This window comes from Siphateles boraxobius, unplaced genomic scaffold (assembly GCF_051911475.1).
Source record: "Siphateles boraxobius isolate OS27281-9 unplaced genomic scaffold, OSU_SipBor_1 65, whole genome shotgun sequence".
Classification (NCBI taxonomy): domain Eukaryota; kingdom Metazoa; phylum Chordata; class Actinopteri; order Cypriniformes; family Leuciscidae; genus Siphateles; species Siphateles boraxobius.
This window is the reverse complement of record NW_027509192.1, coordinates 22372574-22398273: the sequence shown is the minus strand read 5'-3', so window position 1 is coordinate 22398273 and position 25700 is coordinate 22372574. Positions and strand designations below refer to the sequence as shown.

At 38.9% G+C, this 25700-nt stretch overlaps 2 protein-coding genes across 3 annotated transcripts; one reads left to right on the top strand and one right to left on the bottom strand.

Moving 5' to 3' along the window:
• Positions 1–728: 728 nt before the first annotated feature.
• Positions 729–20916, bottom strand: bmb (brambleberry). The gene is made up of 13 exons (XM_077211485.1): positions 20503–20916; positions 19132–19379; positions 13956–14084; positions 13623–13808; positions 10587–10809; positions 10342–10458; positions 8260–8439; positions 7974–8180; positions 5463–5610; positions 5287–5330; positions 3045–3169; positions 1244–1344; positions 729–1071 (listed from the first exon to the last, which is right to left on the bottom strand). Exons 2-13 carry the CDS (start codon positions 19363–19365, stop codon positions 942–944), a joined length of 1824 nt encoding a protein of 607 aa, XP_077067600.1. The 5' UTR covers positions 19366–19379; positions 20503–20916; the 3' UTR covers positions 729–941.
• On the top strand, positions 20694–23642 carry faap24 (FA core complex associated protein 24). 2 transcript variants are annotated; one of them, XM_077211514.1, is made up of 5 exons: positions 20694–20786; positions 20874–21061; positions 21788–21927; positions 22863–23018; positions 23333–23642. In XM_077211514.1, exons 2-5 carry the CDS (start codon positions 20953–20955, stop codon positions 23573–23575), a joined length of 648 nt encoding a protein of 215 aa, XP_077067629.1. In that variant the 5' UTR covers positions 20694–20786; positions 20874–20952; the 3' UTR covers positions 23576–23642. The 2 variants fall into 2 exon arrangements, with proteins under 2 accessions (XP_077067629.1, XP_077067627.1); XM_077211512.1 differs by having other exon boundaries at positions 20699–21061.
• The last annotated feature ends 2058 nt before the right edge of the window (positions 23643–25700 follow it).

Below are 25700 nucleotides of genomic sequence, written 5' to 3'. Positions count from 1 at the left end.
TCAGTGACAGTGCATTACAAGACTACAATTAAATATAATGTATGGGGAATATCTGTAGGTCCCAATAATGCCAAATGTCTGATTTTACCAGTACAAATGGCCTACATTTATTTAAATATATTTAGTCAATGAGTGAGAGTATATGTCTAACATAAATCTGTATTTTTCTCTGCTTCAGAATCGTAAATATTACTGGTGTCATCATTGACCTGTGTATTGGGGAGCAGGACCCAGCCCTTATACACAACCCAATTTAACATTTTAAATCAACAATAAATTTATGTTTACTTTTTACCACGTCTCAGAAGTAATAAAACAACTATTTTGGCTTAAAGTATCCCAATAGATTGCATCATGAGTATGTTGAATGATATTGAATCATGACGAGTGTATCATTACACCCCCAATATACGTACCTTTAAAAGGCACTTTTAAAGAAAAGTGTTTTTACAAAATCTGATCACAATGTTCAGAGGAGTCATGTTTGAGAGGCATGGCATGTTAATACCAGGTGGAAAGGGGCGATTTCAGGTCATGCACACTCGCCTAGCAGTCTTTAATCCTTCCAGAGATCCGTCAGTCAGCATGCAAGTTCATCAACGTGACATGCAAGACACCATTTTTTTTGAGAATAAAGGTTGTAAAAAATGACTTTAATAAAAGCTTGCAAGACAATATATTTGCAAATAGCACGCTGAAATGTAGTCCATTTTAGTAAAAAGCGTGCATTTTAATTTAATATTTCATCATTTATTATAAATAATGCAGAATACATCTAAAAGTGGTATTACAACAAACATAATAAAATCCACCATGACTAAAAAACAAAAACACCACTACTATGATTAAATAGTTAAGTAAAGAGAAAAGTGCAATGTACATTCTGCAGATGCTTCAGTAAAGAGAAGTCCATTATAAAGACAGGAGCTGTTGAATCCATTTCAGAGTCGGCTGTAGGAAGTGTGGCCGCCTTCATGAATCCTACAGTAGTCCTGACCCGACACAGCCCTCTTTTTGCATGGCTGACCCAGCCGAGTGACACCGCTGCACAGTGAGCGACCTGAAAAAGAACTTGACAAAAAAGAAACAAGAATTATTAAATGCCTATCCATAGCGAGACCAAATATTTAGAATCAAAATATTGGATTCCTATAAATTTAATCACATTTGCCCTCTTTTTATTTAGCTGCAGACAAGTACATTTTCAGTATATGTTGACTTTAAGGCTCCGGTAAGGCCTTACCTGTTGCTGGCGAGTGAATGGTTGGAGCTTGAGCTTCGCGAGTGACACGCGGTCTCCAACTCTCCTCCTATGTTCCTCAGAGGAACATTCTCCAGCACTGCCTGCTGATCACAGAATGACTTCAAGAACCACTCTCAAAAGAGCCTTGCAGTCCATCAAATTATAGCAAAAACACCAACACTGTGCGCGGAAGTCAGTTTTATTTATTGACATTACAATTTTTTTTTCTCTGCTGCATTTTCAAAAATGGTCTCAATATACTGTAAGCAGGTAAAGTCCCCGTGTTTTTAATGTTGAATGTATTTAATGTTTAAATGTCATGTGGTGTTTTTAATATGCTTTAAAACAAACCATGTGTAAATTCATAAGTCGACAGCATTGCTGAGTATTTTCTGCTTAAAACTGCAGTGAACCAAAGACAGTCTCAAAAACACGCTTTGAAATGGCTGGTGTTTCTGATGTCACAAACTACCTTGTAACCAATCAGATCAACGAGTGATCGTCAACGAGTGGATCTCTGAGTGAGTGATTGGAGGCGGGGCTCATTTGCATATTCATAGAACCGCGTATAATAAATGAGACATGGGGATAGTTACATTCAAGCTAGTTTAAGACAATTTTTCTTCAAGGTAAAAACTTTTAAATATGTTGTAGGGGTGTAACAATACATCGATATCAAACATCTACCGATAGGATGCATCGATGCCACACGTAATATCTCAATATAAGGTACCTTTATTTTGACACTCTCCATGTCCTCACATAACGTCCTTCTACGCTTTTCCGCCAGCGGTGCGTCTATGAAACGTTAATCGCCTCATCTGAAATAGACGCCTGACAAGATTGACTGAACCCTAAACACGTTTTGTCAAAAGCCGGTATTGTCCATTATCAAGGCATCGCAAGGTTATCTTTTCAGCAGAAACAGACAAGCACCCTTATTGTCTGTGAACACAACCCGATAAGTCCGTTTTAGCGAATCAGCGCGCAGTATTCAGGTCAGGTGACAAGGCTGTTAGTCACTTCGAAAAGATGCGCTAACTGAGCGGAGTTTCGTCAAAGCTGACAAAGTGATCGAGGATGGATAATTTCAAGGAACTTGATGAACCCGTGATATCTTCGGGCGCAAAAGGAAAATAAAAGCTGAAACGTTTTCACAAACTTGCTAAAGCAGCTCGACACAGTGGTGAGGGACAAACTCACACTGTAATCACAACAATAGAGCTTGTCAGGCATACATGTCAGCGGAGGAGATTGACGTTACAAAGATTAACCGAGTGTTTTATTATATCATAGCAATTACTTGGTTTGGTTTAACTCTGAAACATGAAATGTGGAGTTATCTACTTTTGCAACAAAAAAAAGGAACTTTTAATATATATATATATATATATATATATATATATATATATATATATATATATATATATATATATATATATACACACACACACACTTTCAATTAACTTTAATTTAGTAAATTACCAGTATTTTTTCAGTTATTACTTAATCAAAACAACCCAGCTGCAGTTTGATTGATACTTGGAATGCACAAAAATATAAATAAAAATTATGAAAATGAACAAGACCGAAGTTAACCGTTTTTGCAAATTAACTCTTCTGTTGTAAATGTCCCAATTAGAAGAGGGTGTGCAATTTTCAAAGAGATGATAACCAGTTACATTATTAACTCACGTGTAAACTTGGCAAAATAATATCCAAATATTGATAAATCAATCGATATGGACTTTAATTCTATTTATTTATTGAAATAAAATCTATTATTAACACCACGACTTACCCCTGCGATGCGGTGTCGATTCTTGAGTCTGGGGGTTGAATGGGTGGGTGAGCCTGAAGTTAGATGACTGAACTTTGGAGGGCCATGAGACTGAGATGAAGACATGGCCAGGATGCATGGATCACCTACAGCAAGAAGCTAGACTTAACTCTTTCTGAACAAAACAACAAGTAGTGTTTGTCTGTGTGAAAACCCACTATCCCACTAGGATTGTGTTACAAAAGTGTTCTGAGGGATTTTAAGGTGATTATTCTATTCAATTCATAACATGCACCAATGCTACAATTTTCTATATGTCATTAACAAACAAGTATTACATTGTTTAAATTAAACAAAATCACAGTTCACAAGAATTTATTATGTACATTTCTGAAATCCATATCTCAGACAGTTACCACGGATAACAAATTGTAATGTGGACTCATCGTTTAAACGCAGCTTTACAGAAAATGCAAGTGTATTGTGAAAAGCACTATACAAATAAATGTGAACTGGTTTAATTCAAACCACAGAGTTTGTTTGGAATCGGAGCGAGACCCATCTTTTCAACTGTCTCGGTCCGCTTGTTTACTTCATGTATTTAAATAAGGTTTAGATGGCTGTAAAAATGCATGTTTTATCTCCCTAATGATTTTGAATGAGCAGCTAGAAGTAGAGAAGCAGAGATATTTCAAAATAAGAATTGATGTGTATTTCAGGCTTGTTCAAAATTAAAAAACTTTTTCTAGATATTTTGATATTTAGCCGACTCAGAAATAGACTTAATTGTAACAAATTTTATAACTGGAAATAAACATTTAACTTTTATATTCTCTACGAACAGTAGCGTATCAGCAAAATCATGCGTTTTGATTTATTAGTCCATAAACCAATTTCAACACGCGTCTTATTTAATAAGTTACAATGAAACTGAGCAGAGACACATATTTTCCCCCTGTTTTGTGATGTACATCTGAATGTAACGCATTATCAATAAAGACAAAAGTAGGACGGGGACTTGGTTCTATACATCGCTTGTTGATAGGCTGTTGAGATGTGGGCGTGGCATATGTTTGTAGGGGCGGAGTTTAAACAAATGAAATGACTGGAAAAGTCACCAGAGAGAAGTCAGTTGTCATGAAAAGAAGGTTTGAACCATAAAAACGTATGCAGAGATAAATTACTCGCACTAAGATCTATATGCATTTAGAATCATTTTAATTTCATGCCAACTTTAAACTTGCAGTTGAATTTGAGCCCCAGCCCGTTTAATTAAACAAAATAATATGAGATGCATGATTTATTTTGAGATTGCATGGATTTGTGACCCGTCACGGAAACCAGGGACACAAGTCGGCAGCACAACTTTCGAGCAAAATGAGAAAAAAAAGAGGTTTTTTTTAAAATTGGTGATTTTCAATTTTTTGGAGAATCTGTTAATTGAAATCACGAAGAAGCCTCTCCATGTTTGAGATAGCAGTATTGGTATTTTTAAAAGCTTACATTTTGAGGTTGAAATCGGCTTGTTTTCGGAGATTCTAGCATGCAGTAGGGGCGTGGCGTGTCATTGTCTGTGTGTATTTCCATACTGAATAACCCGGCGCTACTTATGAACCGCAAGTGAACCGCATGGCTACTTATTATGCTGTGCCCTGGCCGGCTCTCTCTGATATCAAAATTCAATGAAGATGGATGCCGCAAAGATTGTCGCAGACGAGCTGAACCGTCTGGCAGTTACACCGAAAATGTTTTCGCCGCACTTCGTGGGCTCGGGAAACTGAACCGGAGGTATGGGTGCGGCGCGCGCGCCCTCAGTGCTTGAATACGGCGGCTCGGCTCGCTGACAGCGGTGGCTGGCTGTTTCATATGTGACGTCCCGATTGCTTTGAATGGGGAACGTTTTGTGAACAGGGAACAAAGTTAATGGACTGGCAATAATCTCCATAGAACATGAACTGGCACAGAGAAACGAAATAGAGGATGCAGTTAAGACCTTTGCTGCGATGAAGGCCAGCCGTGCGTGTTTCTGAAATGTAAGTTAAGCTTCATTTGCTCTTTAGCAAAATAAAGTTAATGCCGTATGTCCGTAAAGAACAAATTTTGTTCTTTACGGACATACGGCATTAACTTTATTTGTGCGAGACTTAAAAAGTTAAGAGTTGTAAAAACCCTGTGTAACCCTACATATAAGCAAGCACCATTAACTACATGTATCAGACAGTAAATGTGAACACATGAAACAAGAGAGACAAGAGGAAAATACCCATCATGAAGCTCTCCACCTCCAAATCACAGTCTGGGTCATTTCTACAATGAGAAGAACACAAAATTAGCTGTTATATAAAATAACAACAATAAATAAAACAAGCATACAACATTGTGGTGGTGGTGGTGGTGGTTGCAATAGTACACATTAAGTTTGTGCAGTCGTAGACTCACAGGAGCGGCGTGGACGAGGACGGCGGGCAGCGCTCTCTCTCTGGGGTCTTCTCTTCACCGGGGCCCAGAGGAAGAGGAGGAGGGGGGCTGGAGGTCTGGCCCTTCATTTTAGACAACGCCCAGAGCACCTGAAGCACAAACCAGCGACCTGGATCACCAGAACAAGACCGTCGAGAGGACAGTCATGGACACAGGAGATCAGGATTGTAAAAGTCATGCATTTAAAGGTGAAACATGGAAGTTGTTGAAATTTCTTCTTCCTAGTTTAATGTGCAACTACAGGTCATTTGTTGATTCATTTTACCCAAAATAACAATTCTTTAAAACGTTGCTCTGGTTATTTGAGTATCCAGAGCAGCCCAGATGGCCAATCAAAGAACGTTTTAATGGTGAAAGAGTGCAAGCTAAGACGCAAGTAGCTAAACACTTATATATATATATCCGACAACTGTTTTACGACAGAAATGTTAAACGACCAAAAGTAATATCCAGGGATGCAAACTACTCCACTTCCATCAAATGTGGCCATCTTGAACTGGAAATAGATGCTATCGTTTCCATGATTCATGCAATTCATAACTGGATGTGATGGGACAAGAAACATGAAATGGAGCCGTTTTCAGCATATCAGGGATTAGATTAAGAGAGGTGTAATCCGTTTCCACAACATTTTGGAAACATTTTGGAACAATCTGTATAACAATTTGTATAAACAATCTGGTCGCATCAATTAGAAACGTTTTGATTTTTGTGGACAAGAGACAGTTATGGTAAACTCCAGGAATGTTTTCGGTCCACTGTTTTGATGGATGACGACTAATCAAGATGAAGACCTCCAGCAGTCATACATTAGCCACATAACCAGGCTTGCCAGATCTGCAGAACAAAACTAGCCCAATGACCAGATCTCAAATATCAAAACTCAAAATATAACACTCCCTCACCTAAAATACATATTTTACTGTCACACAAATTGAAAACCACTATAACGTAGTGACCATAGCACAAAGGCTCCCTACCAGTGGCCCAACTTCTCAAAACTTCTATTTTTGGTAGAATATAAAAATAGTTAAACACAAGCATTTTAGTCAAATAGAATTTATGCAAGGTCAAACCTTTAACCCATGGGGGGGAAATGAAATAAAGTTTAAAAACGTCAGACTTGTCAACCCTGCATGCAATTCCATTATTATTATTATTAATATTATTAGGAAAACAAACTGTGGATGTCAAAAAGTAACTGTTATCATGATATTTTTGCATTAGCACATTTCACTATGGAGGTGAAATTGTCCAAATTACTGTCTGGCAAGTGTTTTAGGAGGAGGATCTGTATAGTATCTATAAGCAGTCGGGTCAGTGCATCTCCATGTGCTCCTGTTAGGCGGCTCACCTTGACTTTTTTGTATTAAAAAAATAAATAAGTAAGCTCTATTTTCCCCTCAAAGTTGCACTGTATACATACATTTTGATTTATGAAAATTAGAAAAGTATTTTCTTACATTGTTACAATTTATCATATTTTTCATTTGCACTTTGGTATGGTGAATTATATGGTTATTTGGTACCCTTTTAAAAAAAGACAGATCTTGTAGAAAGGCAAGTTTCATAAGGAAAGGGTGGCAGACGACACAGCCAAGGTAATTAATGTGAAACAATGGTGTGTATGTGAAACACCGTACAATAGAGTATTTGCGAGTTACATCACCGTCGGCTGGAGTGACTGTGGTTACACACACAGAGTTGTTGCATTGGTTGTCAGTGTGAATGCCGTGAAAAACACAAAACATCTAAAACGGGAAAGAGCTTTGAGACTGAAAATATACCTCAGATTTCTTGTCAAATCTATTTATATAGTCCGAGAAGCAAATTTATCGCTGCAATTCATAGAAACAACTGGATCCAGGCAGTGAAAGGTGGATTTGCAGTTATCATTTTTGTGTCAATATGCTGAATTTTGGGGTAAAATCATACCCTATACAATGTATTATTATAACTCTAATATTTACCATCGTATATTCTGCATAATCGGATGTTTTTAAATAAACACTGACAAAACTACGCAGGTTTTGGGGCTGGATGATATGACGATATATATAACATTGATACAAGCGATCACATGGATTTAGACCTATATTTTATTTATATAAAGCGTTCATAGGCAAATTTGCTTTATGTATTTCCCCGGCATCGAAATCAGGCTCATATAAATGTCAGGAAACACGATTCCTGCTGCATGTCAATATCCATGATCACTGGATCTTTGGAACACCATATCGAGTCCAAACTTTAGTTTAAACTGCGAAAACGCCAGCAAAACTAATGATTATCAGATTCTCCTATTAACTCATTACGGCTGAGGGAGTGTGTTCTGGCGGGAAAGTGACGTCAATACATCCCTCTTTAGCCAAGAAAAAAACATAATAGATCTAACCTAACTTGTCTTGTATAGAAGCGCTTTACTAATCTCATAAGGTGTCAGCAGTGGTGCAGACACAGTGTTCTCAGTACCTAGTGAGAGTGTGAACAGCAGCAGAGAGAGCGAGGGCAGGTCGAGCGCAGACTGCTGGTTGATCTCTGCGATGGCATTGATGGGGACGGTGAGGAGCAGAGAGACGCGGGAGAACGTGGTGCACTGCAGGAACGACAGCAGAACCGCACACAACAGGAAGAACCCAGTGTGCATCGCACACGTCCACAGAGCACGCAGGCTCAGGCCTAGGAGAATTAAACATTCATCAACAACATATTACTATATTAATATTGCCGAGTTGTGCACAAGAGAATGAACAAGTACCTGCCCAGCCAAGATAGCCTTGGATCATATGCAGTCTGTCCTCCAGTCGGTTCTGCATGTTGTCCAGATACCGGAGCATGTATCCCAGAGTGCCGTTCATGCGCTCCAGTTTACTGGTGAGCTCGGAGTAGAAGCGAGCCGTGGCGTTCTGTTGCTGGAGGAAGCCCTTCAGATTGAGCTCTGCATCATGATCAACACAAACACCATAATTTCAGCTCTGCTGCCAAGACAGGGCCAACTCGGTCTTGATATATGGTAATATAGTGCATTCTGGGAAATGTAGGATGTTTTGAAGGAAATGCTGGATATACACAGTACCAGTCAAAAGTTTGGAATAATTAAGATTTTAAGCTACACAGTATTTAAATATATAATCATACTGTAATATTTACACCTTAAAATAAAGAGTATTATTAATTAACAACATGTGTACTTACTATAGGGTTAGTTTAAATTAATTTTGTAAATTAATTACAAAATTGCCTGTTATTAATATGGTAAATACTTGTAACATGTAACGAGGACACTGTAAAATAAAGTGTTACCAGATTTCATGTTTTTGAAAAGTCTCTTCTGCTCAAAGCTGCTTATTTGAATAGAAATGCAGTATATACAGTTAATGTCAACAATTGAAGTGGATCAAAACCTTTCAAAGTTGTACATGAATTTTGAACAATACTCGTTCTTGTCTTAGGACAGCTTTGATGAACTTTTTTGATCCACTTCAAATGTTGACCACTGTAGTAATATTGTTAAATATTACTACAATTTAAAATAATTGTTTTCTAGGTAAATATATTTTTAATACATTAGCTGCTGCATTTTGGTCCAGCTGTAGTTAGAGTTCTTACCAGAACCAGGAAGTATGACCATATTAGCCCGGTTCTGTCAACAAGTCTTATATGATTCAATGTTAGGCTGCATATTTTAGATCAGCCGGAACTGGGAACACTTCCCATAAATCCTGATGTACTTGGTACATAAGGATGGCGTCTACGCTAATATTAGTCTCTCTGTTTATCCTGAGGTTTACCGCAGTCCGCCGGATCCAGGCCGTATCCAGATCTGATGAAGGACCTGCGCCTGGACACGACGACAACGCATCCCTGAAGTGTCTCTAGTCTCTCCCTTGTGAACGCCTCCTTCCCTTTACCTCTGTACTGATAAAATATTGTCGGGATAATTGCGATTCACGTGGCTACGTGGAAGCGATAAAAAAATTCTCAGAGCCACCAGGCACTGTTATATGCAAATGAGCGGCTGGATCGCATTATAGGTTTTCTGTTAGAGCGGTGTCGTGTTAGCGGCCCCCAAGTTAATAACTAATGATTATTGTAAAGGAAGTGAATCAATCAAAACTAACTTTAGCTGGACAATAACTTTATTCTAGAGCTGCTGTAAAACCAAAACAATCTCTTACTTTAATTTCCTATTATCACTGTAAAGCGGTTTTGAAACAGTCCATATTGTTAAAAGCGCTGTATAAATGAAGGTGACTTGACTATTCCTGTGATCATAGCTGAATTTTCAGCATCATTACTCCAGTCTTCAGTGTCGCATGATCCTTCGGCAATCATTATCAGAGGATGAGTTGTGGAAACCATGATTAAAAAAAATAATTAAAAACACTTTTTTCAGCCAAGAAACATTCAATTTATCAAAGGTAACAGTAAAGACATTTATAATAACACTAATATCACAGTTTTTGCTAAACTATTAAGCAGCAAAACGGTTTCCAACATTGTTAATAAGATCCATTATTAATTATTGAGCACCAATAACAACAACTGAGCATCAAATTATCATATTAGAATGATTTCTGAAGGATTTCCGACACTGAATTTTCAGCATCATTACTTCAGTCTTCAGCTTTGATCACAGGAATAGATTATATTTTTAACATGTATTAAATTAGAAAACACCTTAGATCGGAATATTTCACAATATTACAGTTTTTACTGCATTTCTGATCAAATAAATGCAGCTTTAGTGAGCAAAAGAAACTTATAAATGTTGTAAACACTTAAAACGGGTAATTACTCAAAACTCTTGACAGGAAGTGTAGCATTGGCGAGTAATCACCCATTTTATGGTAGATGTCCTGAGCACTTCCTCGGACCACAGCCAGGTCCTCAAGAATCGCCTGGTGTCCTTCCTGCACTTCAGCAGTCTGATCCTTCAGCTGCCCACTTACGTTCTCTGCAAACGTGACACGGAGATCTATGATGCAAATATGACTGCAGAGAGCATTAACCAAGCCATTATGAGTACATCTTAAACACTGATACAGTGAGAATTCACAGCTCATGTGTGGATCTGTGACTGACCCATCCTCTGTGTAATGCCCTGGATTAACTGAGCCACCAGCTGCTGCCCGGTGCTGATGAGAGCCTTCTCCTGGGCCAGTCTCTGCAGGTTCTCACTGATGGAGGAGTCCAGCTGCTCCTGGCCTTCCTTCAGGACCCCTTGCTGGAGCTGTAGGGCACTGTGACCCTCCAGAAGCCTGTCCAGGGACGCCGCGGTCATTTCCCTGAGCTCGATCTGACCCTCCTGCAGATCAACACCAATCATTAAACACTCATCCAATAATCATACATAATTATCCAATGGTAATCCAATAACCAATAAGAATGAGATGGATAAAATCAAGTCGATTTTTCCTGCTTTAATCCCATCTTATCTATTAAAGTGCCCCGATTATGGATTTTTGAAAATGACCTTTCATGTACTGTGTAACATAGATCTAAGTGAATGAAATCATCTTGCAAAGTTTTAAATCTGAAAGTTCACCGTATATAAAGTTATTGTCTTTCAAAAGTAAGAGTCGACTCTTGAGTCAATGAAATTAATAGTTTTTCAAAAGAGTCGTAAGCAGTTTCGTTGTGACGTCAAGATGAAACATTAGCATATTGCCGCGCACTTATTGCGCGCGCAGACACCAGGGAAAACTTGAACGCCCTCGAACACTTCTGCTGATTCCTGTGGATACTGGATAGCATCATGTCCAGAAGATGCTGTGCTCGACAATGTGAAGGTAAAGCCAGTTTTCTTTCACAGTCCAAGGACGAGCATGTGAAGAACCAGTGGTTAAAATTCATCTTTACTATGATACCGCAGCAGTGTAATCCTAAACTTTTGCTGTGAGATTTGAGAAGCAGTCGTCAGTAAAATAAAGGGAACAGAGCAAACCGCTTGCTCTCGAAAGATGTTCAAAATACTTAGTTTTGAGTTTAAAATTTGTATAGGTCTCCTGCTAACTGGTTAACTCACATTATTACTGTCTTACTGAAATACTTCTGCTGATCAGCTGTGGGCCACTATTACCCGAAACTGTGTCTAATGCAGATGGTCTGTCGTTCTCACTACTTTGAGGAAAGATTAAGCATGGAGCAAGATTTGTTTTACCAACGTTTATGTGACATCAGTCATTCATGCTAGAGTTCGGCTAATGTATGCACGGTTATTGATACAGTAAATTAGAAAAATACTCAGTAAATAAATAAGTACAAGTGCAATAATCGGTTTGTTGATGGACATACTCTTGTTAATGCTGATGGTGAGGAATTACAGCTGCAACATCTCATAATGTTCCTCAAACTGAGTATTGTATCACTGAGAAACACTGAGTCCTGCTCGAGTCGTTGTGATGGAGGTTCGGGTTGAATAACTAGTTCTTCCAGTGTTTCATCATTGGACTCGCACTCGCATTGATATGGTAAAATCGACGTCATTGTTCGTTACTGTGTTTATTTTATGGTGTAGGAAGCCTCAGGACACTCAGAACAGACATTGTTATGGCAATGGGCCTTTTTGTTTTCGACACGAGCGCTGTACGCGGTAAAACAATCACAACATACTGGGCTGTCTGGCCAATCAGAGCAGAGTAGCTTGCGGAAAGAAGGGATTTAGAGAGATTGATTCATCTGACGAGTCGTTTGAGAATGTGATGTGCAAATGTATTTTATCACCTCCGATGCATTTAAACCTGTTGTAGGAGACTCCAAAACAACATTAGGAAACTTTAAAATAGCATAATGGGGCACTTTAAGGCCAATTCATACCGCACAAACAAACACATTTGTTGGGTTTTGTCTGATGAGTGTGTTACACCTGTTGACGTTGGTCAGGGTTTGTTTTCAACATGTTCAATCAGTGTGTGAATATTGTTGAATATTTTTCTTAAAATACTAAATCAAACTGCCAACTTGTTTGCTGGTGGTTGTTTGTTTGTCGTTTGTCTTCATGGTGTGAATTGGCCTTTAATCTACTCGTGGATTGTGGAGGACTATTCCTCTCCAGAGACACTGCTGACACTACTGGGACGGGAAGTTAAAGGGTTGGTTCACCCAGAATCATATTCTGTCTAGACCAAGCTTAAGCTAGTCTCAGACTAAAATGCATGTTTGAGCAGATTTAACTGAAAGCAACTTGCACTGATATATCTTAAAGTGCCCGCTAATATATCTTAGCGGTCTGTGTGTTGGTCGATATAGTAAAACCGACGCCATCGTTGTAAGCGGTAGACCAATTACAACAGACTGGGTCATCTGACCAATCAGAGCAGAGTAGACCAATCACGACAGACTGGGTCATCTGACCAATCAGAGCAGAGTGGCTCACAGGACAAGAGGGATTTAGAGAGAGCGAATCTTCGGACGATTCGTTTGAGAATCTTTGAAAAATGTGGTGGATTGCAATGCACTTCTGATGCATGTAAACATGTTGATCTTCATCTGGTTTTGTGGGATCAGTGTGTAACCCGTCTGTGTCTGTTGGCGTTGGTCAATACTCATTTGCACTGATTGACCCGTCAGTCGGCGTAAACGAGCGCAGACCAACAGCAACAGATGTTTGCCAGGATGTGGAACGTCTGAGAAATGACGTACTGTAATCTGGTGGTTGTCTGCGTTAGTCAGTGGAGTGTGAATTGGCCTTAAAGGATTAGTTCACCTCAAAATGAAAATTTCCTAATAATTTACTCACCCCAATGGCATCCAAGATATCCATGTCTTTCTTTCCTCAGTGTGTAATATATATATATATTTTTTGTTAAATTGACCTATTGTTTCGCTAGATAAGCCCCTCCTCCTCAGCTATGATCGTGCACAGCCGTTTCAAACACTTCAAACCTTTGAAACTGCATTGATTTGGACTTCAAAACGCTGGTTGACATTGAGGTCCATTATTCGAAGAAAAATACAGAAATGTTTTCCTCAAAACTTATTTTCTCTTCCACTGAGGAAAGAAAGACATGGATATCTTGGATGCCATTTGGGTGAGTAAATTATTAGGAAATTTTCATTTTGAGGTGAACTAATCCTTTAAGTATAAAATAAATTAAATAAAAGTTATTTACAACACACCTTTAGATCTTTCATAGCATGAAGTTGACTAGTTGCGGTGGAAATCAGGGCATTGACGGTTAGCTCCGCTCGCTTGCGAAAGTGCTGCTGGCGCGTGGCATAACACACAGCGCGTGCTCGGTTACTGACAATGTGATACGCGTTCCATGTGTCCGAGTCCATGTCCGCTGTGCACTCCTTTAAAGACTGCAGCGAGAGAGAGAGATCCATTATTCATTTAATCCAACTCAGTTAATTCTAGTTGCTAAGCGCTACACAACTAGAAGTGCTTGTTTTGACTGGCAGAATGACAAGCATTTAACTGAAAAACAGGCTCAGGACCATTGACCATACCATTTGTTCAGTGCAAGAGTAAGTCCTGCGCCCCTCCACCTCTGATTGGCAGTTGAACAAAGCCACGCCCAGTTTGGCCATTTGCTCTTCTGACAGGCCGCTGCAAGTCGCTTTTAGCTGGGCAACAACCTGTTAAAAAAAAGCAGAATACAATACGACTATGGGCAGAATAACTTACAGCTTAAAGTCTGCATGAAGTGGCTTGATGAACACAGTGTGGGTTAGGGCTGTAACGATACGCAATATAAAATCGAAATCGCGATACTCAGGTCCACGATCCTGTATCGCGATGTGAGAAGGCAGAATCGCGATCACACCCCTTCCAACTCCCAGAGTTATCCTTCCTGTCCAGAACCAGGGCTCGAATTTCGGCGCGGGTATTGCGCATAATTCTAATCATTCCCGCAGGTCTCCCATTTATAATGTGGGAAATTCCCGCAATCGTAATCCACACAGATAATAAAATAAAATCATTCTTTTAACAACTATCTTCCAGACGCAATTTCACAAACAGCGTGAGTGTTCAGCGGTGCCGCGCGTCTTCTATCTCTTCTCATAATGTTTTGTGCAAGGCAGGCATCAAGCGCTGCGGCGATAATACACACTCGCGTTTTGGAGTCGGGACCATAGACTGTAAGGTCGGGACATGACGGAATATTCACTTGCACAATCGGGCCAGCAGTGCATCGTGACTGAAGTCTTTTTAAGTCTTACCAGTTTAAACATTCAAGCGATTTTAAACTAATCAGTGCTCGCGCGCTCTCTGAGATTATTTTCTATGCACACATTCATAGAAAATCCGCCTCAAAAACAGCTGGCTAGTAACTATTTTTCGCGGATTATATTGCTTTAACACGCAAAATTGTCAATTTCGGTCTTTGTGAGTAGGCTACTCTAAATAGGCTATAGTCGGTTTTGTCTTTAATAAACATAAAACGCATGGCAGTATAATGAACACAGGATCCGTGCACTAGCTCTTAAAGTGGCGGCAGCCATATGTGTCTGTCATTAATTTTGTTGTCAAAACGACAAAAGATGGCTTTAAGTTAAAGGAATCAGGATTAATAGCCTATGTATTTAATTTATTCAGGACTAAAATACTACCCAGTGTTATTTTCCATTTGATTACTTTATTCAGTATCTGTATATAAATACTAGTGTTAGACCTATTCAAAAACTTTTCTCTTTAATTGTCTTTATTTGTATCTTTATTCTATTGTATTTATTTGTGCTACTTTTTTCAATTTAATTAAACAATTTAAATCAAGCTTCCTTGTGATGTGTAAATTCTTAACAACAATAGGCTATTACCCCATTGTAAAAATGCAATGAGCGCAAACATTTAGGCAAGATAAATGTAATAATTTTGTTTGGAAAAAATGCCCCCCCTTTCTCCCCTCAAACAAAAAAAATCCCCCCCATGAGAATCATCTAAAGGGGGGATCCCCTTTTTTTCTTCTCTCAAAATCTCTTTTTTTCACCACAAGCCCCGCCCCCTCAAGCCCCGCCCCCGTGATAGAATCGCGATACGAATCGAATCGTGGGTCAAAAATCGTGATACGAATCGAATCGTGGGTTTGGTGTATCGTTACAGCCCTAGTGTGGGTCCATTCACGCATTTACGATTGAAAAAACAGGCTAGTTTGAGATCACCATTGATCACTGCCAGATGCATGTCAGTTAGAAGTGTTTCTGAGTCTGGTCCCAATTTGCTCTGATGTGCCAAAAAAAGTATAATGCGTGTCTTTATTAAAATAAAAAGGTATGGAAAACACGCATTTAGGAGAAAAATAAAATACTTCGGATGTATAGTTCATCACATTTCATTGTCATATCATATACAAGTGAGAACTGTCCGTCTTTTGAGTGGAAGCAAAAACATGCTATTTTGTGTTTGTCTTTAAATGATCCACTATATTTTTAACTTAAAAGAGAAGTCTTATAAACAGATTTTTACTACCCGAATCATTCACTATGCTGTACATAAGGTACTATGTCCCCGTCATTCACTATATAAAAATCAGTAAACGTATGAACAAGGGACAGATTTCAGACGCAGCTTTAGCTTCTTTTAATAGTGAAGGGGACGAGACCCTACAAATATTAAAGAGCATTTAATTGGACAATCTGATGAGAAGCTGAAGTGTAGAATGACAATTTTGATTTCAAAATGACTTGCATGCATTCTTTATTAGCATTAAGCAACTAAGGGCATGTATACGCGACAACATACTAAAAATGGGACAGTTTTTCCTTTGCGTTTTTTCACATACTTTAGACAAGATTGTCAAAACAGATCGGTGAAAATGACTAAAAATGCTGTTTTATTAATACCAGGCCAGTAGTTGGCGATGTCACTCTGTAAAGAAACACTACACACCTATACAAGTAGCCTAGGCCTAACACGCACTACCGGCACATCCGGGAACTTAACCGACAATTTCGTCACCGCCCCTTTTTTGGGGAAAATAAACTACACTTCCCATAGACTTCAAAACAAAATAGCGTCACAAAACAACGTCCTTACACAGCCGGCAGTCGTGAATAACTTAAGAAATCACTCATATAAAACATGTCAAGTAATTATGTCCACCCTGCCTGCCATAGAGCCTGAAAGATGCATCAACAAACTTAATTTGGTCAATTTAAAAACGTGTCCCTTCATTCTCCCAGCGTCAAATTGGTGTTAACACCCCCACCCAGTGGGGATATATATATATATATATATATATATATAATAAGATAAATTATAATGTATATTATAAGACATAATATATACACATTTAAAGAAGTTTACTTTCAAAAACAAAGTAAAATCATCCACTGGCTTACCATGGTTACTCAATGAGGTACGACTATGAGTAAATGTCCGAGTAAGACACATCTGGCCACTGGGTGGGGTTGTTACACGAATTTGACGCTGGGAGAATGAAGGGACATGTTTTTAAATTGACCAAATTAAGTTTGTTGATGCATCCTTCACGCTCTATGGCAGGCAGGGTGGACATAATTACTTGAAATGTTTTATATTAGTGATTCCTTAAGTTATTCATTACTCCCGGCTGTGTACGGACATTGTTTTGTGACGCTATTTTGCATTGAAGTCTATGGGAAGTCTGGTTTATTTTCCCCTAAAAGTGGGCGTGAATCTGTTCAGAGACATTCTATGATGTTGCGCTGGTTGTGAGTATATGCATGTGCATGATGTCACTGTATAAATTACAAAAACGTGAATTTGTGAAAACGGAGACGATAACGGTATCATTTTCAAAGACTTACACGTTGAAACCTGTTGAGTGCAAAATGTGCTTTTTTTAACCATAACATTATATTGTCATTGACAAGGGTTTTCAATCTTTCAGATGCCGCACAGACCCTCAAATAGGATCATCCTCATGCGAGGGGACCCCAACTCTAAGATTTAAAAAGCAGCTCATATATTTTCATGTATAAAGACTTTAATACTGTAAAAAAAATATAATAAAAAAAAATATATATATATATAAAATATGCATGTACAATATTTTTTGGGAAATATTTATATTAAATTACGTTTCATCAATTTATTCATTAATTTACTTACTTCAAAATTTACTTTTGTTTTAGTTCAAATTCAGTTAGTTAATATTAGTCTATTTATAATTTTTTCCACATAGACATACAACATTAAAAAGCTCGATTTAAACCAGAGGGGGAAAAAAATACATGAAATGCCCACTATAACCAGAAGATGGAAGCACTTGTTTGACCATTTCCACTCCTTAACATTATGGAAAAAAGTAGGAATTAACAAAGTCTCATGAAAAACAAACCTTTTCTTCAAATTGTGACTGAATTACACAGAAAAAGCTCAAACGTGCTGCGTAACAAGATTGAACCCTCATTGGTTCTTGCTGAAGCTCAAGCGTGATGCGTAACTCGAGAACGCACCTCATTGGTTCTTGCAGAAGCTCAATCGTGATCCGTAACTCGAGAACAAACCTCATTGGTTCTTGCAGAAGCTCAAACATGACGCGTAATTCGAGAACAAACCTCATTGGTTCTTGCAGAAGCTCAAACGTGATGCGTAACTCGAGAACGCACCTCATTGGTTCTTGCAGAAGCTCAATCGTGATGCGTAACACAAGAACGCACCTCATTGGTTCTTGCAGAAGCTCAATCGTGATGCGTAACACGAGAACGAACCTCATTGGTTCTTGCAGAAGCTCAATCATGATCCGTAACTCGAGAACAAACCTCATTGGTTCTTGCAGAAGCTCAAACGTGATGCGTAACTCGAGAACAAACCTCATTGGTTCTTGCAGAAGCTCAAACGTGATGCGTAACTCGAGAACGCACCTCATTGGTTCTTGCAGAAGCTCAAACGTGATGCGTAACTCGAGAACGCACCTCATTGGTTCTTGCAGAAGCTCAATCGTGATGCGTAACTCGAGAACGCACCTCATTGGTTCTTGCAGAAGCTCAAACGTGATGCGTAACTCGAGAACGCACCTCATTGGTTCTTGCAGAAGCTCAATCGTGATGCGTAACACGAGAACGAACCTCATTGGTTCTTGCTGAAGCTCAAGCGTGATGCGTAACACAAGAACGCACCTCATTGGTTCAAGGGAACATGCTTGAGCTTCTGTTTACCACATCTGATGTTTGAGTTGATGAATGTTTATGTGAATAAAACAAATTAAATCTTTTTTTTCATCATATAAAGAGTCTCTTCAGAAAAATGTGGACTAACCCACTCAATTAATATGGATTAGTTTCAATCTCCTAATGCACTTTGAAACGTCAAAGTGTTATTTGCGTAACTGTCAATGGAGGATTTCATCAGACATATCTTCATTAATGTTCCGAAGATGAACGAAAGTCTTACGGGTTTGAGACAACATGAGGGGCGAGTAATTACTGACATCATTTTTTAGTAAACTATCCCTTTAAAACTTTGAGCAACGTTTACTTCAGCAGCGATTTTTATTTTTGATCTGGTGAATTTCGTGACATGCATGCTGATTTTTATTTTTTTGTGGAATTCTTCAAACATGCCATCATATCCTTAGTAAAGAAGTTCAATTACATCTTAGCTTCTGCTTTGGACACAAAATTGCTAAAAGAATCATGTTATAATAGTGAAGACATGTGCTGAATAGTTTTTGTATGGTAAAACTAGTGCGCACAGACTTACCCGGAAATGGCAGCTGTCCAGAGGACTGAGATCCATCTGCTTTGCTTCAGCCAAAAACTTCTCATCAACAACACTCATTTCGAAGGCAGGGGTCTCTCCCTGCAGCAGAATAGAGGAGACCGGCTCTGGAGGAGGAGCAGGAGCTGCTTCTGGCTTCTTCAGCCAGTCAAAGAAAGCCTCCACCTCACCGCACTGCATACTTAACAGCCACAGCATCACAAACCAGAGACCCATCCTCAGAAATGACCCTGCACACAGAGCAAGTGAACACAGATAATCAGGAGAGATATATTTGACACATATTTCCCTTATTTTCAGTTGATCCGGAAAATGCTATAGCTGCAAGCAACAAGAATACATGTGTGGCGTGCTGAGCATTTTAATTCAACCCCTCTGTATTCTCAATTCTTATTATGGCGACTTATTACTCTACAAATCAGAACAAGGTATAGCATTAAACCAGCCACTTCACATTACGTTTAAGTGTGCAACATTGGCAGTACATTAGTGTGGCATTAGTTTAAGTGTGCACCATTCCCAGTATACTACTGTGGTATTAGTTTAAGTGTGCACCATTCCCAGTATACTACTGTGGTATTAGTTTAAGTGTGCACCATTCCCAGTATACTACTGTGGCATTAGTTTAAGTGTGCACCATTCCCAGTATACTACTGTGGCATTAGTTTAAGTGTGCACCATTCCCAGTATACTACTGTGGTATTAGTTTAAGTGTGCACCATTCCCAGTATACTACTGTGGTATTAGTTTAAGTGTGCACCATTCCCAGTATACTACTGTGGCATTAGTTTAAGTGTGCACCATTCCCAGTATACTACTGTGGCATTAGTTTAAGTGTGCACCATTACCAGTATACTACTGTGGTATTAGTTTAAGTGTGCACCATTACAGTATACTACTGTGGCATTAGTTTAAGTGTGCACCATTACCAGTATACTACTGTGGTATTAGTTTAAGTGTGCACCATTACAGTATACTACTGTGGTATTAGTTTAAGTGTGCACCATTACCAATATAACTTACTACTGTGGTATTAGTTTAAGTGTGCACGTGCACCATTGGCAGTATACTGTGGTCTGGCACTGGGATAGTGGGATTGGGACATGCCCGGGCTTGGCTCTCACAGCTGACTGGAATCACAGACAGTGGATGGGACAGTGAAAACGTTCAGATTGCACACATGATCTCACTAATACATCGTGCATCGTTGATTTTACAGACTGCATTGGACTTTAAAAATATGCATGTTATTCGGAAATGAATGTTATAAAATTAGTTTAAGCTGTATATTCAAATTTACGATTGAATTCAGATAACATTGACCGTCCGAAATAACCCATTCTCTTGACTTACCTTAAAATGCGCCACACAGACTGCTGTATAAATCTTCAAATTAGATTATTCCATCAACCCTTTCGCTGAATAGTGTATAAACTCTAAACGCACTTGTATATTGTAAGGATTCAACTGTTTAAATGGACTCACCAGCCAATAAGCGACAGCGTGATGCAAACGAGGCATCGCGATATTTGCTGGGTAAAACGGGCGCGAGATTTGAGGAGACTCTAGTGTTGTTGACCTTTTTACGGTTTTGACTCGGAAATGGGAGATTGTTTAAGATAAAACAACAACAAAAAGTTAGTTATATTGTTGTATGTATACGCGTCCATTATGTAAGAATAACTTGTAAGCTAATTGTTGGGCGAATATGTTTTTGTTTGTAGCTTATGGTCGCAGTGCAGCATTGGACTGAAACAGGCTGTGAATGCATTAACTGTTACTGGTTTCACTTCTACATCTGCTATGGACAGTAAACCAGTTCCCGCGATGCTCCTGAACGCCTCTCCTCCATACGGACACATAATCAGCCATGAGAAGTGGAGAGCATCGGCTCTGCTGCAGAGCTTTAAAGGTTGGGGATTCACACAACTGTGTGGGACTTCAATAACTTAGCAGATAGAGAAAATAAACGCTCTAAAAAATTGTCTTGCTAAAGCTTTTTTTTTTAGTAATTTATGTATCCTAGATGCACACGATTAAGTATTTTATTCATACTAATTACATAGGCTTGTCAAAATGAGAGCTTTCTTGAAAATGGCACATACAATTGTCATTACACGACATTTTGTGTCCCTAATTTGATTTGATTTATTTTATTTTAACAACAAAAACATTAAAACAGTGTTATATGTTTCACAAAAAGATGTGATGGACAATTGCCGAAAACCCCTCAAGGGGCTCAATTATGTAAACTATCTGTCTTACTCTCTTTTACTGTCGGTATTGTGGTTGATTTTCATAATTTAAGATTTAAAAGTCTGGTTCTGGTTAAAACAATACAATTAAAATTTACCATCGTAAGTAGCCATACTTTTTACAGCATTGTACACACATAAACTACAGTTTCTGTTAGGCTAGTAAATGTCTGGCTTGATCAAACTGTGTATGTACTTATATTCTTGTGTGCTGTTGTAATTTAGGAAAATTAGTATAATCACAGCTCTGGTCTAGTTGTGTGTGTGTGTGTGTGTGTGTGTGTGTGTGTGTGTGTGTGTGTGTGTGTGTGTGTGTGTGTGTGTGTGTGTGTGTGTGTGTGTGTGTGTGTGTGTGTGCTCCAGTAACCGCCTCTCTCTTGCAGGCAGTGTGAAGATGATCTTTGAGGAGGAGCTGGGTGTTGTGGACTTCTGTCTCGGTGATAAGACCTGTGTCCTCTATGTGTCAGAGAGTGATCTGGTGGCAGGAAACAGCTACAGGAGGAAGATCGTCCGGTTCAGAAATGTAAATAACCTACTTTAACTGCTTTTGTCTGGTATTTGGATATTGTACTTTTTTTCATATTCTTATTATTTACATTTTAGAATATTGGCAGTCAAACAATTGGAATAATTATTTTATGCTTTTGAAAGAAGTCTCTTCTGCTCTCCAAGGCTGCATTTATTTGATCAAAAATAATGTAACAACTGTGAAATATTGAAGTATTACAAAGTGTCACATACAAGGGTTTTCTATGTGAATTTAAATTTCTAGTAAAGTGTAATTTTTTTGTTTGTGTTCAAAGCTGAATTCTCAGCATCATTACTCCAGTCTTCAGTGTCACATGATCCTTCAGAAATTATTCTAATATAATAATTTGATTCTCAAGAAACATTTCTCTTAATGATTGAGCTCTAATAATAATTGATTACCACATCATCATATGATACTGATTTCTGAAGGATCATGTGAAGACTGGAGAAATGATGCTGAAAATTCAGCTTTGATCGCAGAAATAAATTACTTTTTAAAATATATTCACATAGAAAACATTTATTTTGCATTGTTATGATATTTCACATCATTTCTGTTTACCTGTATTTTTGATCAAATAAATGCAGCCTTGGTGAGCAGAAGAGACTTCTTTCCAATCTGAATAAAAACAATAAACATAAAACAATCTGAATTATTCCAAACTTTTATTAATTGCGCTTGCTGTGTCCCGGGCTTAACACGAGAACGGACCTCATTGGTTCTCGCAGAAGATTCTTCTTGGTTCTTCTATTAATATAATTGTTTTATTTTTTCAATTTTTTGTTTCTCATTTAGTGCTGTCCTCTAGAAGCTTCATATGATATTTCCACGTTTCCCAGAAGACAGAATGATCATTTGTAAGGCTCTGCTCTTACAGTGTTGTTATTTAAACCCGCCTGACTCTCAGAGTGCTGTTGTCCCTGCAGGCGAACAGTGGTCTTCAGGGTGTGGTGATCGTGGAGAAGACCCGTCTGAGTGAGCAGTACTTCAGCGAGCTGCAGAAGCTGGTGGTGTTGGAGCTGGGTCTGATCCTCCTGCCCGTGTCCACTGTTGCTGAAGCTGCTCAGCTCATCGCACAGCTGGTCAGTCAATACGACTTCATTACCACACCATCCCTTTATTTCTCTACAGCATACTTTAACATGTATATTTGACTCTTTTACGTATAGCATCGTGCATTGATTTTTTGGTAAGTAGCTGTGGAATAAGCTGGATCGTGTAAAATCAGCTGGTTGTTTTTTGCTCAATAAACTCTGATACCCCTGTTGAGTTTAATTGAATAACATGCAAAACATTGTTGCAAAGCCATAACTTTACACATCATACTTCATACATAGGAATGTGATGCAACATGATGTAGTTTCAGTGCTGTTCAGGAGGCATTTATCCTCCGCAGGTTCTCGGGGAGAACAAGGAGAACCCGTTCCGCAGGAAAAGTGTGTCCAGGCTGCTGGAGCCGGTGGTGTTGAGTCTGGTTCAGCAGATTCCCGGGGTTGGGAAGGTGAAGGCCATGCTGCTCCTCCAGAAGTTTCCCAGCATCCATCAGCTCAGTGGGGCTTCAGTCCATGAACTAGAGCCCATAGTGGGACAGGCCACAGCCCAGCAGATCACAGCCTTCTTCCACAACCAGTTCACATAGAAATGTAGGCTGTCATGAGCTGATGTTTGGAAGTAAGCAAATAAACACAATTTAAGCAGATTTTAAACTGTGCCTTGGATTTAATTCCACTAACACTGTCAATTTATTTTGATGAAACTGTCATTGCTTATGAAATAGTAAAATGCACAATAATATTGGCTAGTTCGATTTGTGTAACACATTATATCAATTTCTGCATTTGACAAAAGGTGGCGCTGAAGACTCAGTTGCATCTACTTTGTTCTTCACCCCATTTCAGTGTTGTGGTCTAATTTTTTCTCTCATTTAATTTACCTGTATGAGTTACACAAAAAAATCATCACATACTATTTTCAGAAACATTAGGCTAGATGATAACAATATTTCATTTTGTTCATTGTACAGTAGGGCCTGAAACCACATTAGGTATGTTTACATGCACTTATTTTTGTCAGTTTGAAAGTATTCCTTCTGATTTCAGATTCTTAAAATGTTCTGTTTATGTGAACCCTAAAATTTGAAATAAGATTCACATTTACATTTACATAAGCATTTATGTATTCAGAACAAATCTTCGGTGCATGCGCGGCACCCTAGAACTGGAGAAAGCCACTGATATAGAGCTCTGCAGGGATGACGTGTTTTTGTTGGCCGAGCCGGAAGTTCACATTACACTGATTCCTTCGACAAAAACCCAGTAGTATTTTTCCATTGGCATGTGGATTATTGCAGAAAATAAAGTCTGTGACCAACAAAAGCTTGTGATTCTTACACGTTCTGTTCATCTTGATAAAATGACTTCAACGTCACCATCACAACAACTCTTTCAGTCTTTGTTTAAAACATTTTTCCTGAAAGTTTGAGGTATAATAGTTTGATTATAAACACAAAGAGGCTGTGAAAGCATTGATGACTTTGTTTAATCTCCCCGACAACCTTTATTGTCCCATTTAGACACTTGTTAGCAACTGCCTTTTATAAGACAAGTAAAAGCTTTAAAAAAATCAAATTATGTTGTAGAATAAAAGGTGAAAATATCTTGAGCTTGTGTTCACAACAGACCATTTTTCAACCATTTAACCAAAACCCCATTGACTTCAGGACGATGGAAGTGGAAGTGCTAAAATGCAACTTGTTTCTGGGTTTTGGCCAACAAAAATACATCATCCCTGCAGATCTCTGTCAATGGACTGGAGTATGGGGTTAGAATTGTTGCATTACATGTCCAGACTAACATTTGAGAGCAGTGTCACCAGTGCCAATAAGTTCTACAGTCGGTGGCGTGGCGCTGATGGGGGAGGGGGGAGGAGGGGGGGTTGTTAATCATAAAGACAATGTAATCATACAATTACTAAAATGTATTTCCTCAAGATTTTATATTTTATAATAGGGATTTCATAATATCTAAATATACATTTCAAAGAAAAATGTGTGAGGGGAAAAAAGCTATCTTAGGGAGTGGAAATGGCTAATGAGTCAATAAGTGCTCCTCTGCTGCCATCTACTGTTCATAGTGCTCATTTAATGTCTTTTTTTATTTTAAATGAAAATATTTGCCGCTTGTTAGTTCCCTTTCCCCTCGTTAGTCCCCTTCTCGAGGGAAGAGGGACAGACATCTGTGCCAGGTGATTCAGCTCGCGCTGAGGTAGAGCAGAGACTAGAATCCTGGGTTTCAGAGAGAGCTCGCCGAGGAGTTTGTGAGAGTTGTTTATCTCTTACGCCCCTCGGAGGCTCGCGAGTTTGAGCTGCCGGATGAGGATGTGTTGTCACTAACATCCTCTGATCTGGCAGCCCAAGAAAGCAGGAGATGGCTGATGAGGGTGAAGAGGATTTACAACCTGAACACTCTGTATGATGAGTTGTGAGTGTAATGGAACGTGCTTCAGCAAGGCTTTGCTGCCGTAGGAACATGTGAGGGAAGAGACCACTCGTGACAGACTTAACGAAAGTTTCTTTCCAGCCATAATGCTTCAGCTCCCGTGAGCCTTCCATTCCTGCCCGATCTATACAATATAGATTTATACAATATGTGTCGATGCCTCAATTGATGAGAGGTTTGCAAACTATCTTGCGGTTGGAGAGACACTAAGTGCTCTGGCCCTGCCTTTTAAACAAACATCGCACATACGTGATGGCGGGTTTGGCT

Excerpts from the sequence above, each read along its gene's own strand:
- faap24 (XM_077211514.1), top strand. The coding sequence starts at position 20,953 with ATGGACAGTAAACCAGTTCCCGCGATGCTCCTGAACGCCTCTCCTCCA. Across the intron at positions 21,062-21,787 it reads TCTGCTGCAGAGCTTTAAAG|GCAGTGTGAAGATGATCTTT; the intron begins GTTGGGGATTCA and ends TCTCTCTTGCAG. Across the intron at positions 23,019-23,332 it reads CTCAGCTCATCGCACAGCTG|GTTCTCGGGGAGAACAAGGA; the intron begins GTCAGTCAATAC and ends TATCCTCCGCAG.
- bmb (XM_077211485.1), bottom strand. The coding sequence starts at position 19,365 with ATGGGTCTCTGGTTTGTGATGCTGTGGCTGTTAAGTATGCAGTGCGGT. Across the intron at positions 14,085-19,131 it reads TGGACAGCTGCCATTTCCGG|GTTGTTGCCCAGCTAAAAGC; the intron begins GTAAGTCTGTGC and ends TTTTTTTAACAG. Across the intron at positions 5,331-5,462 it reads TCCTCGTCCACGCCGCTCCT|AAATGACCCAGACTGTGATT; the intron begins GTGAGTCTACGA and ends TTCTCATTGTAG.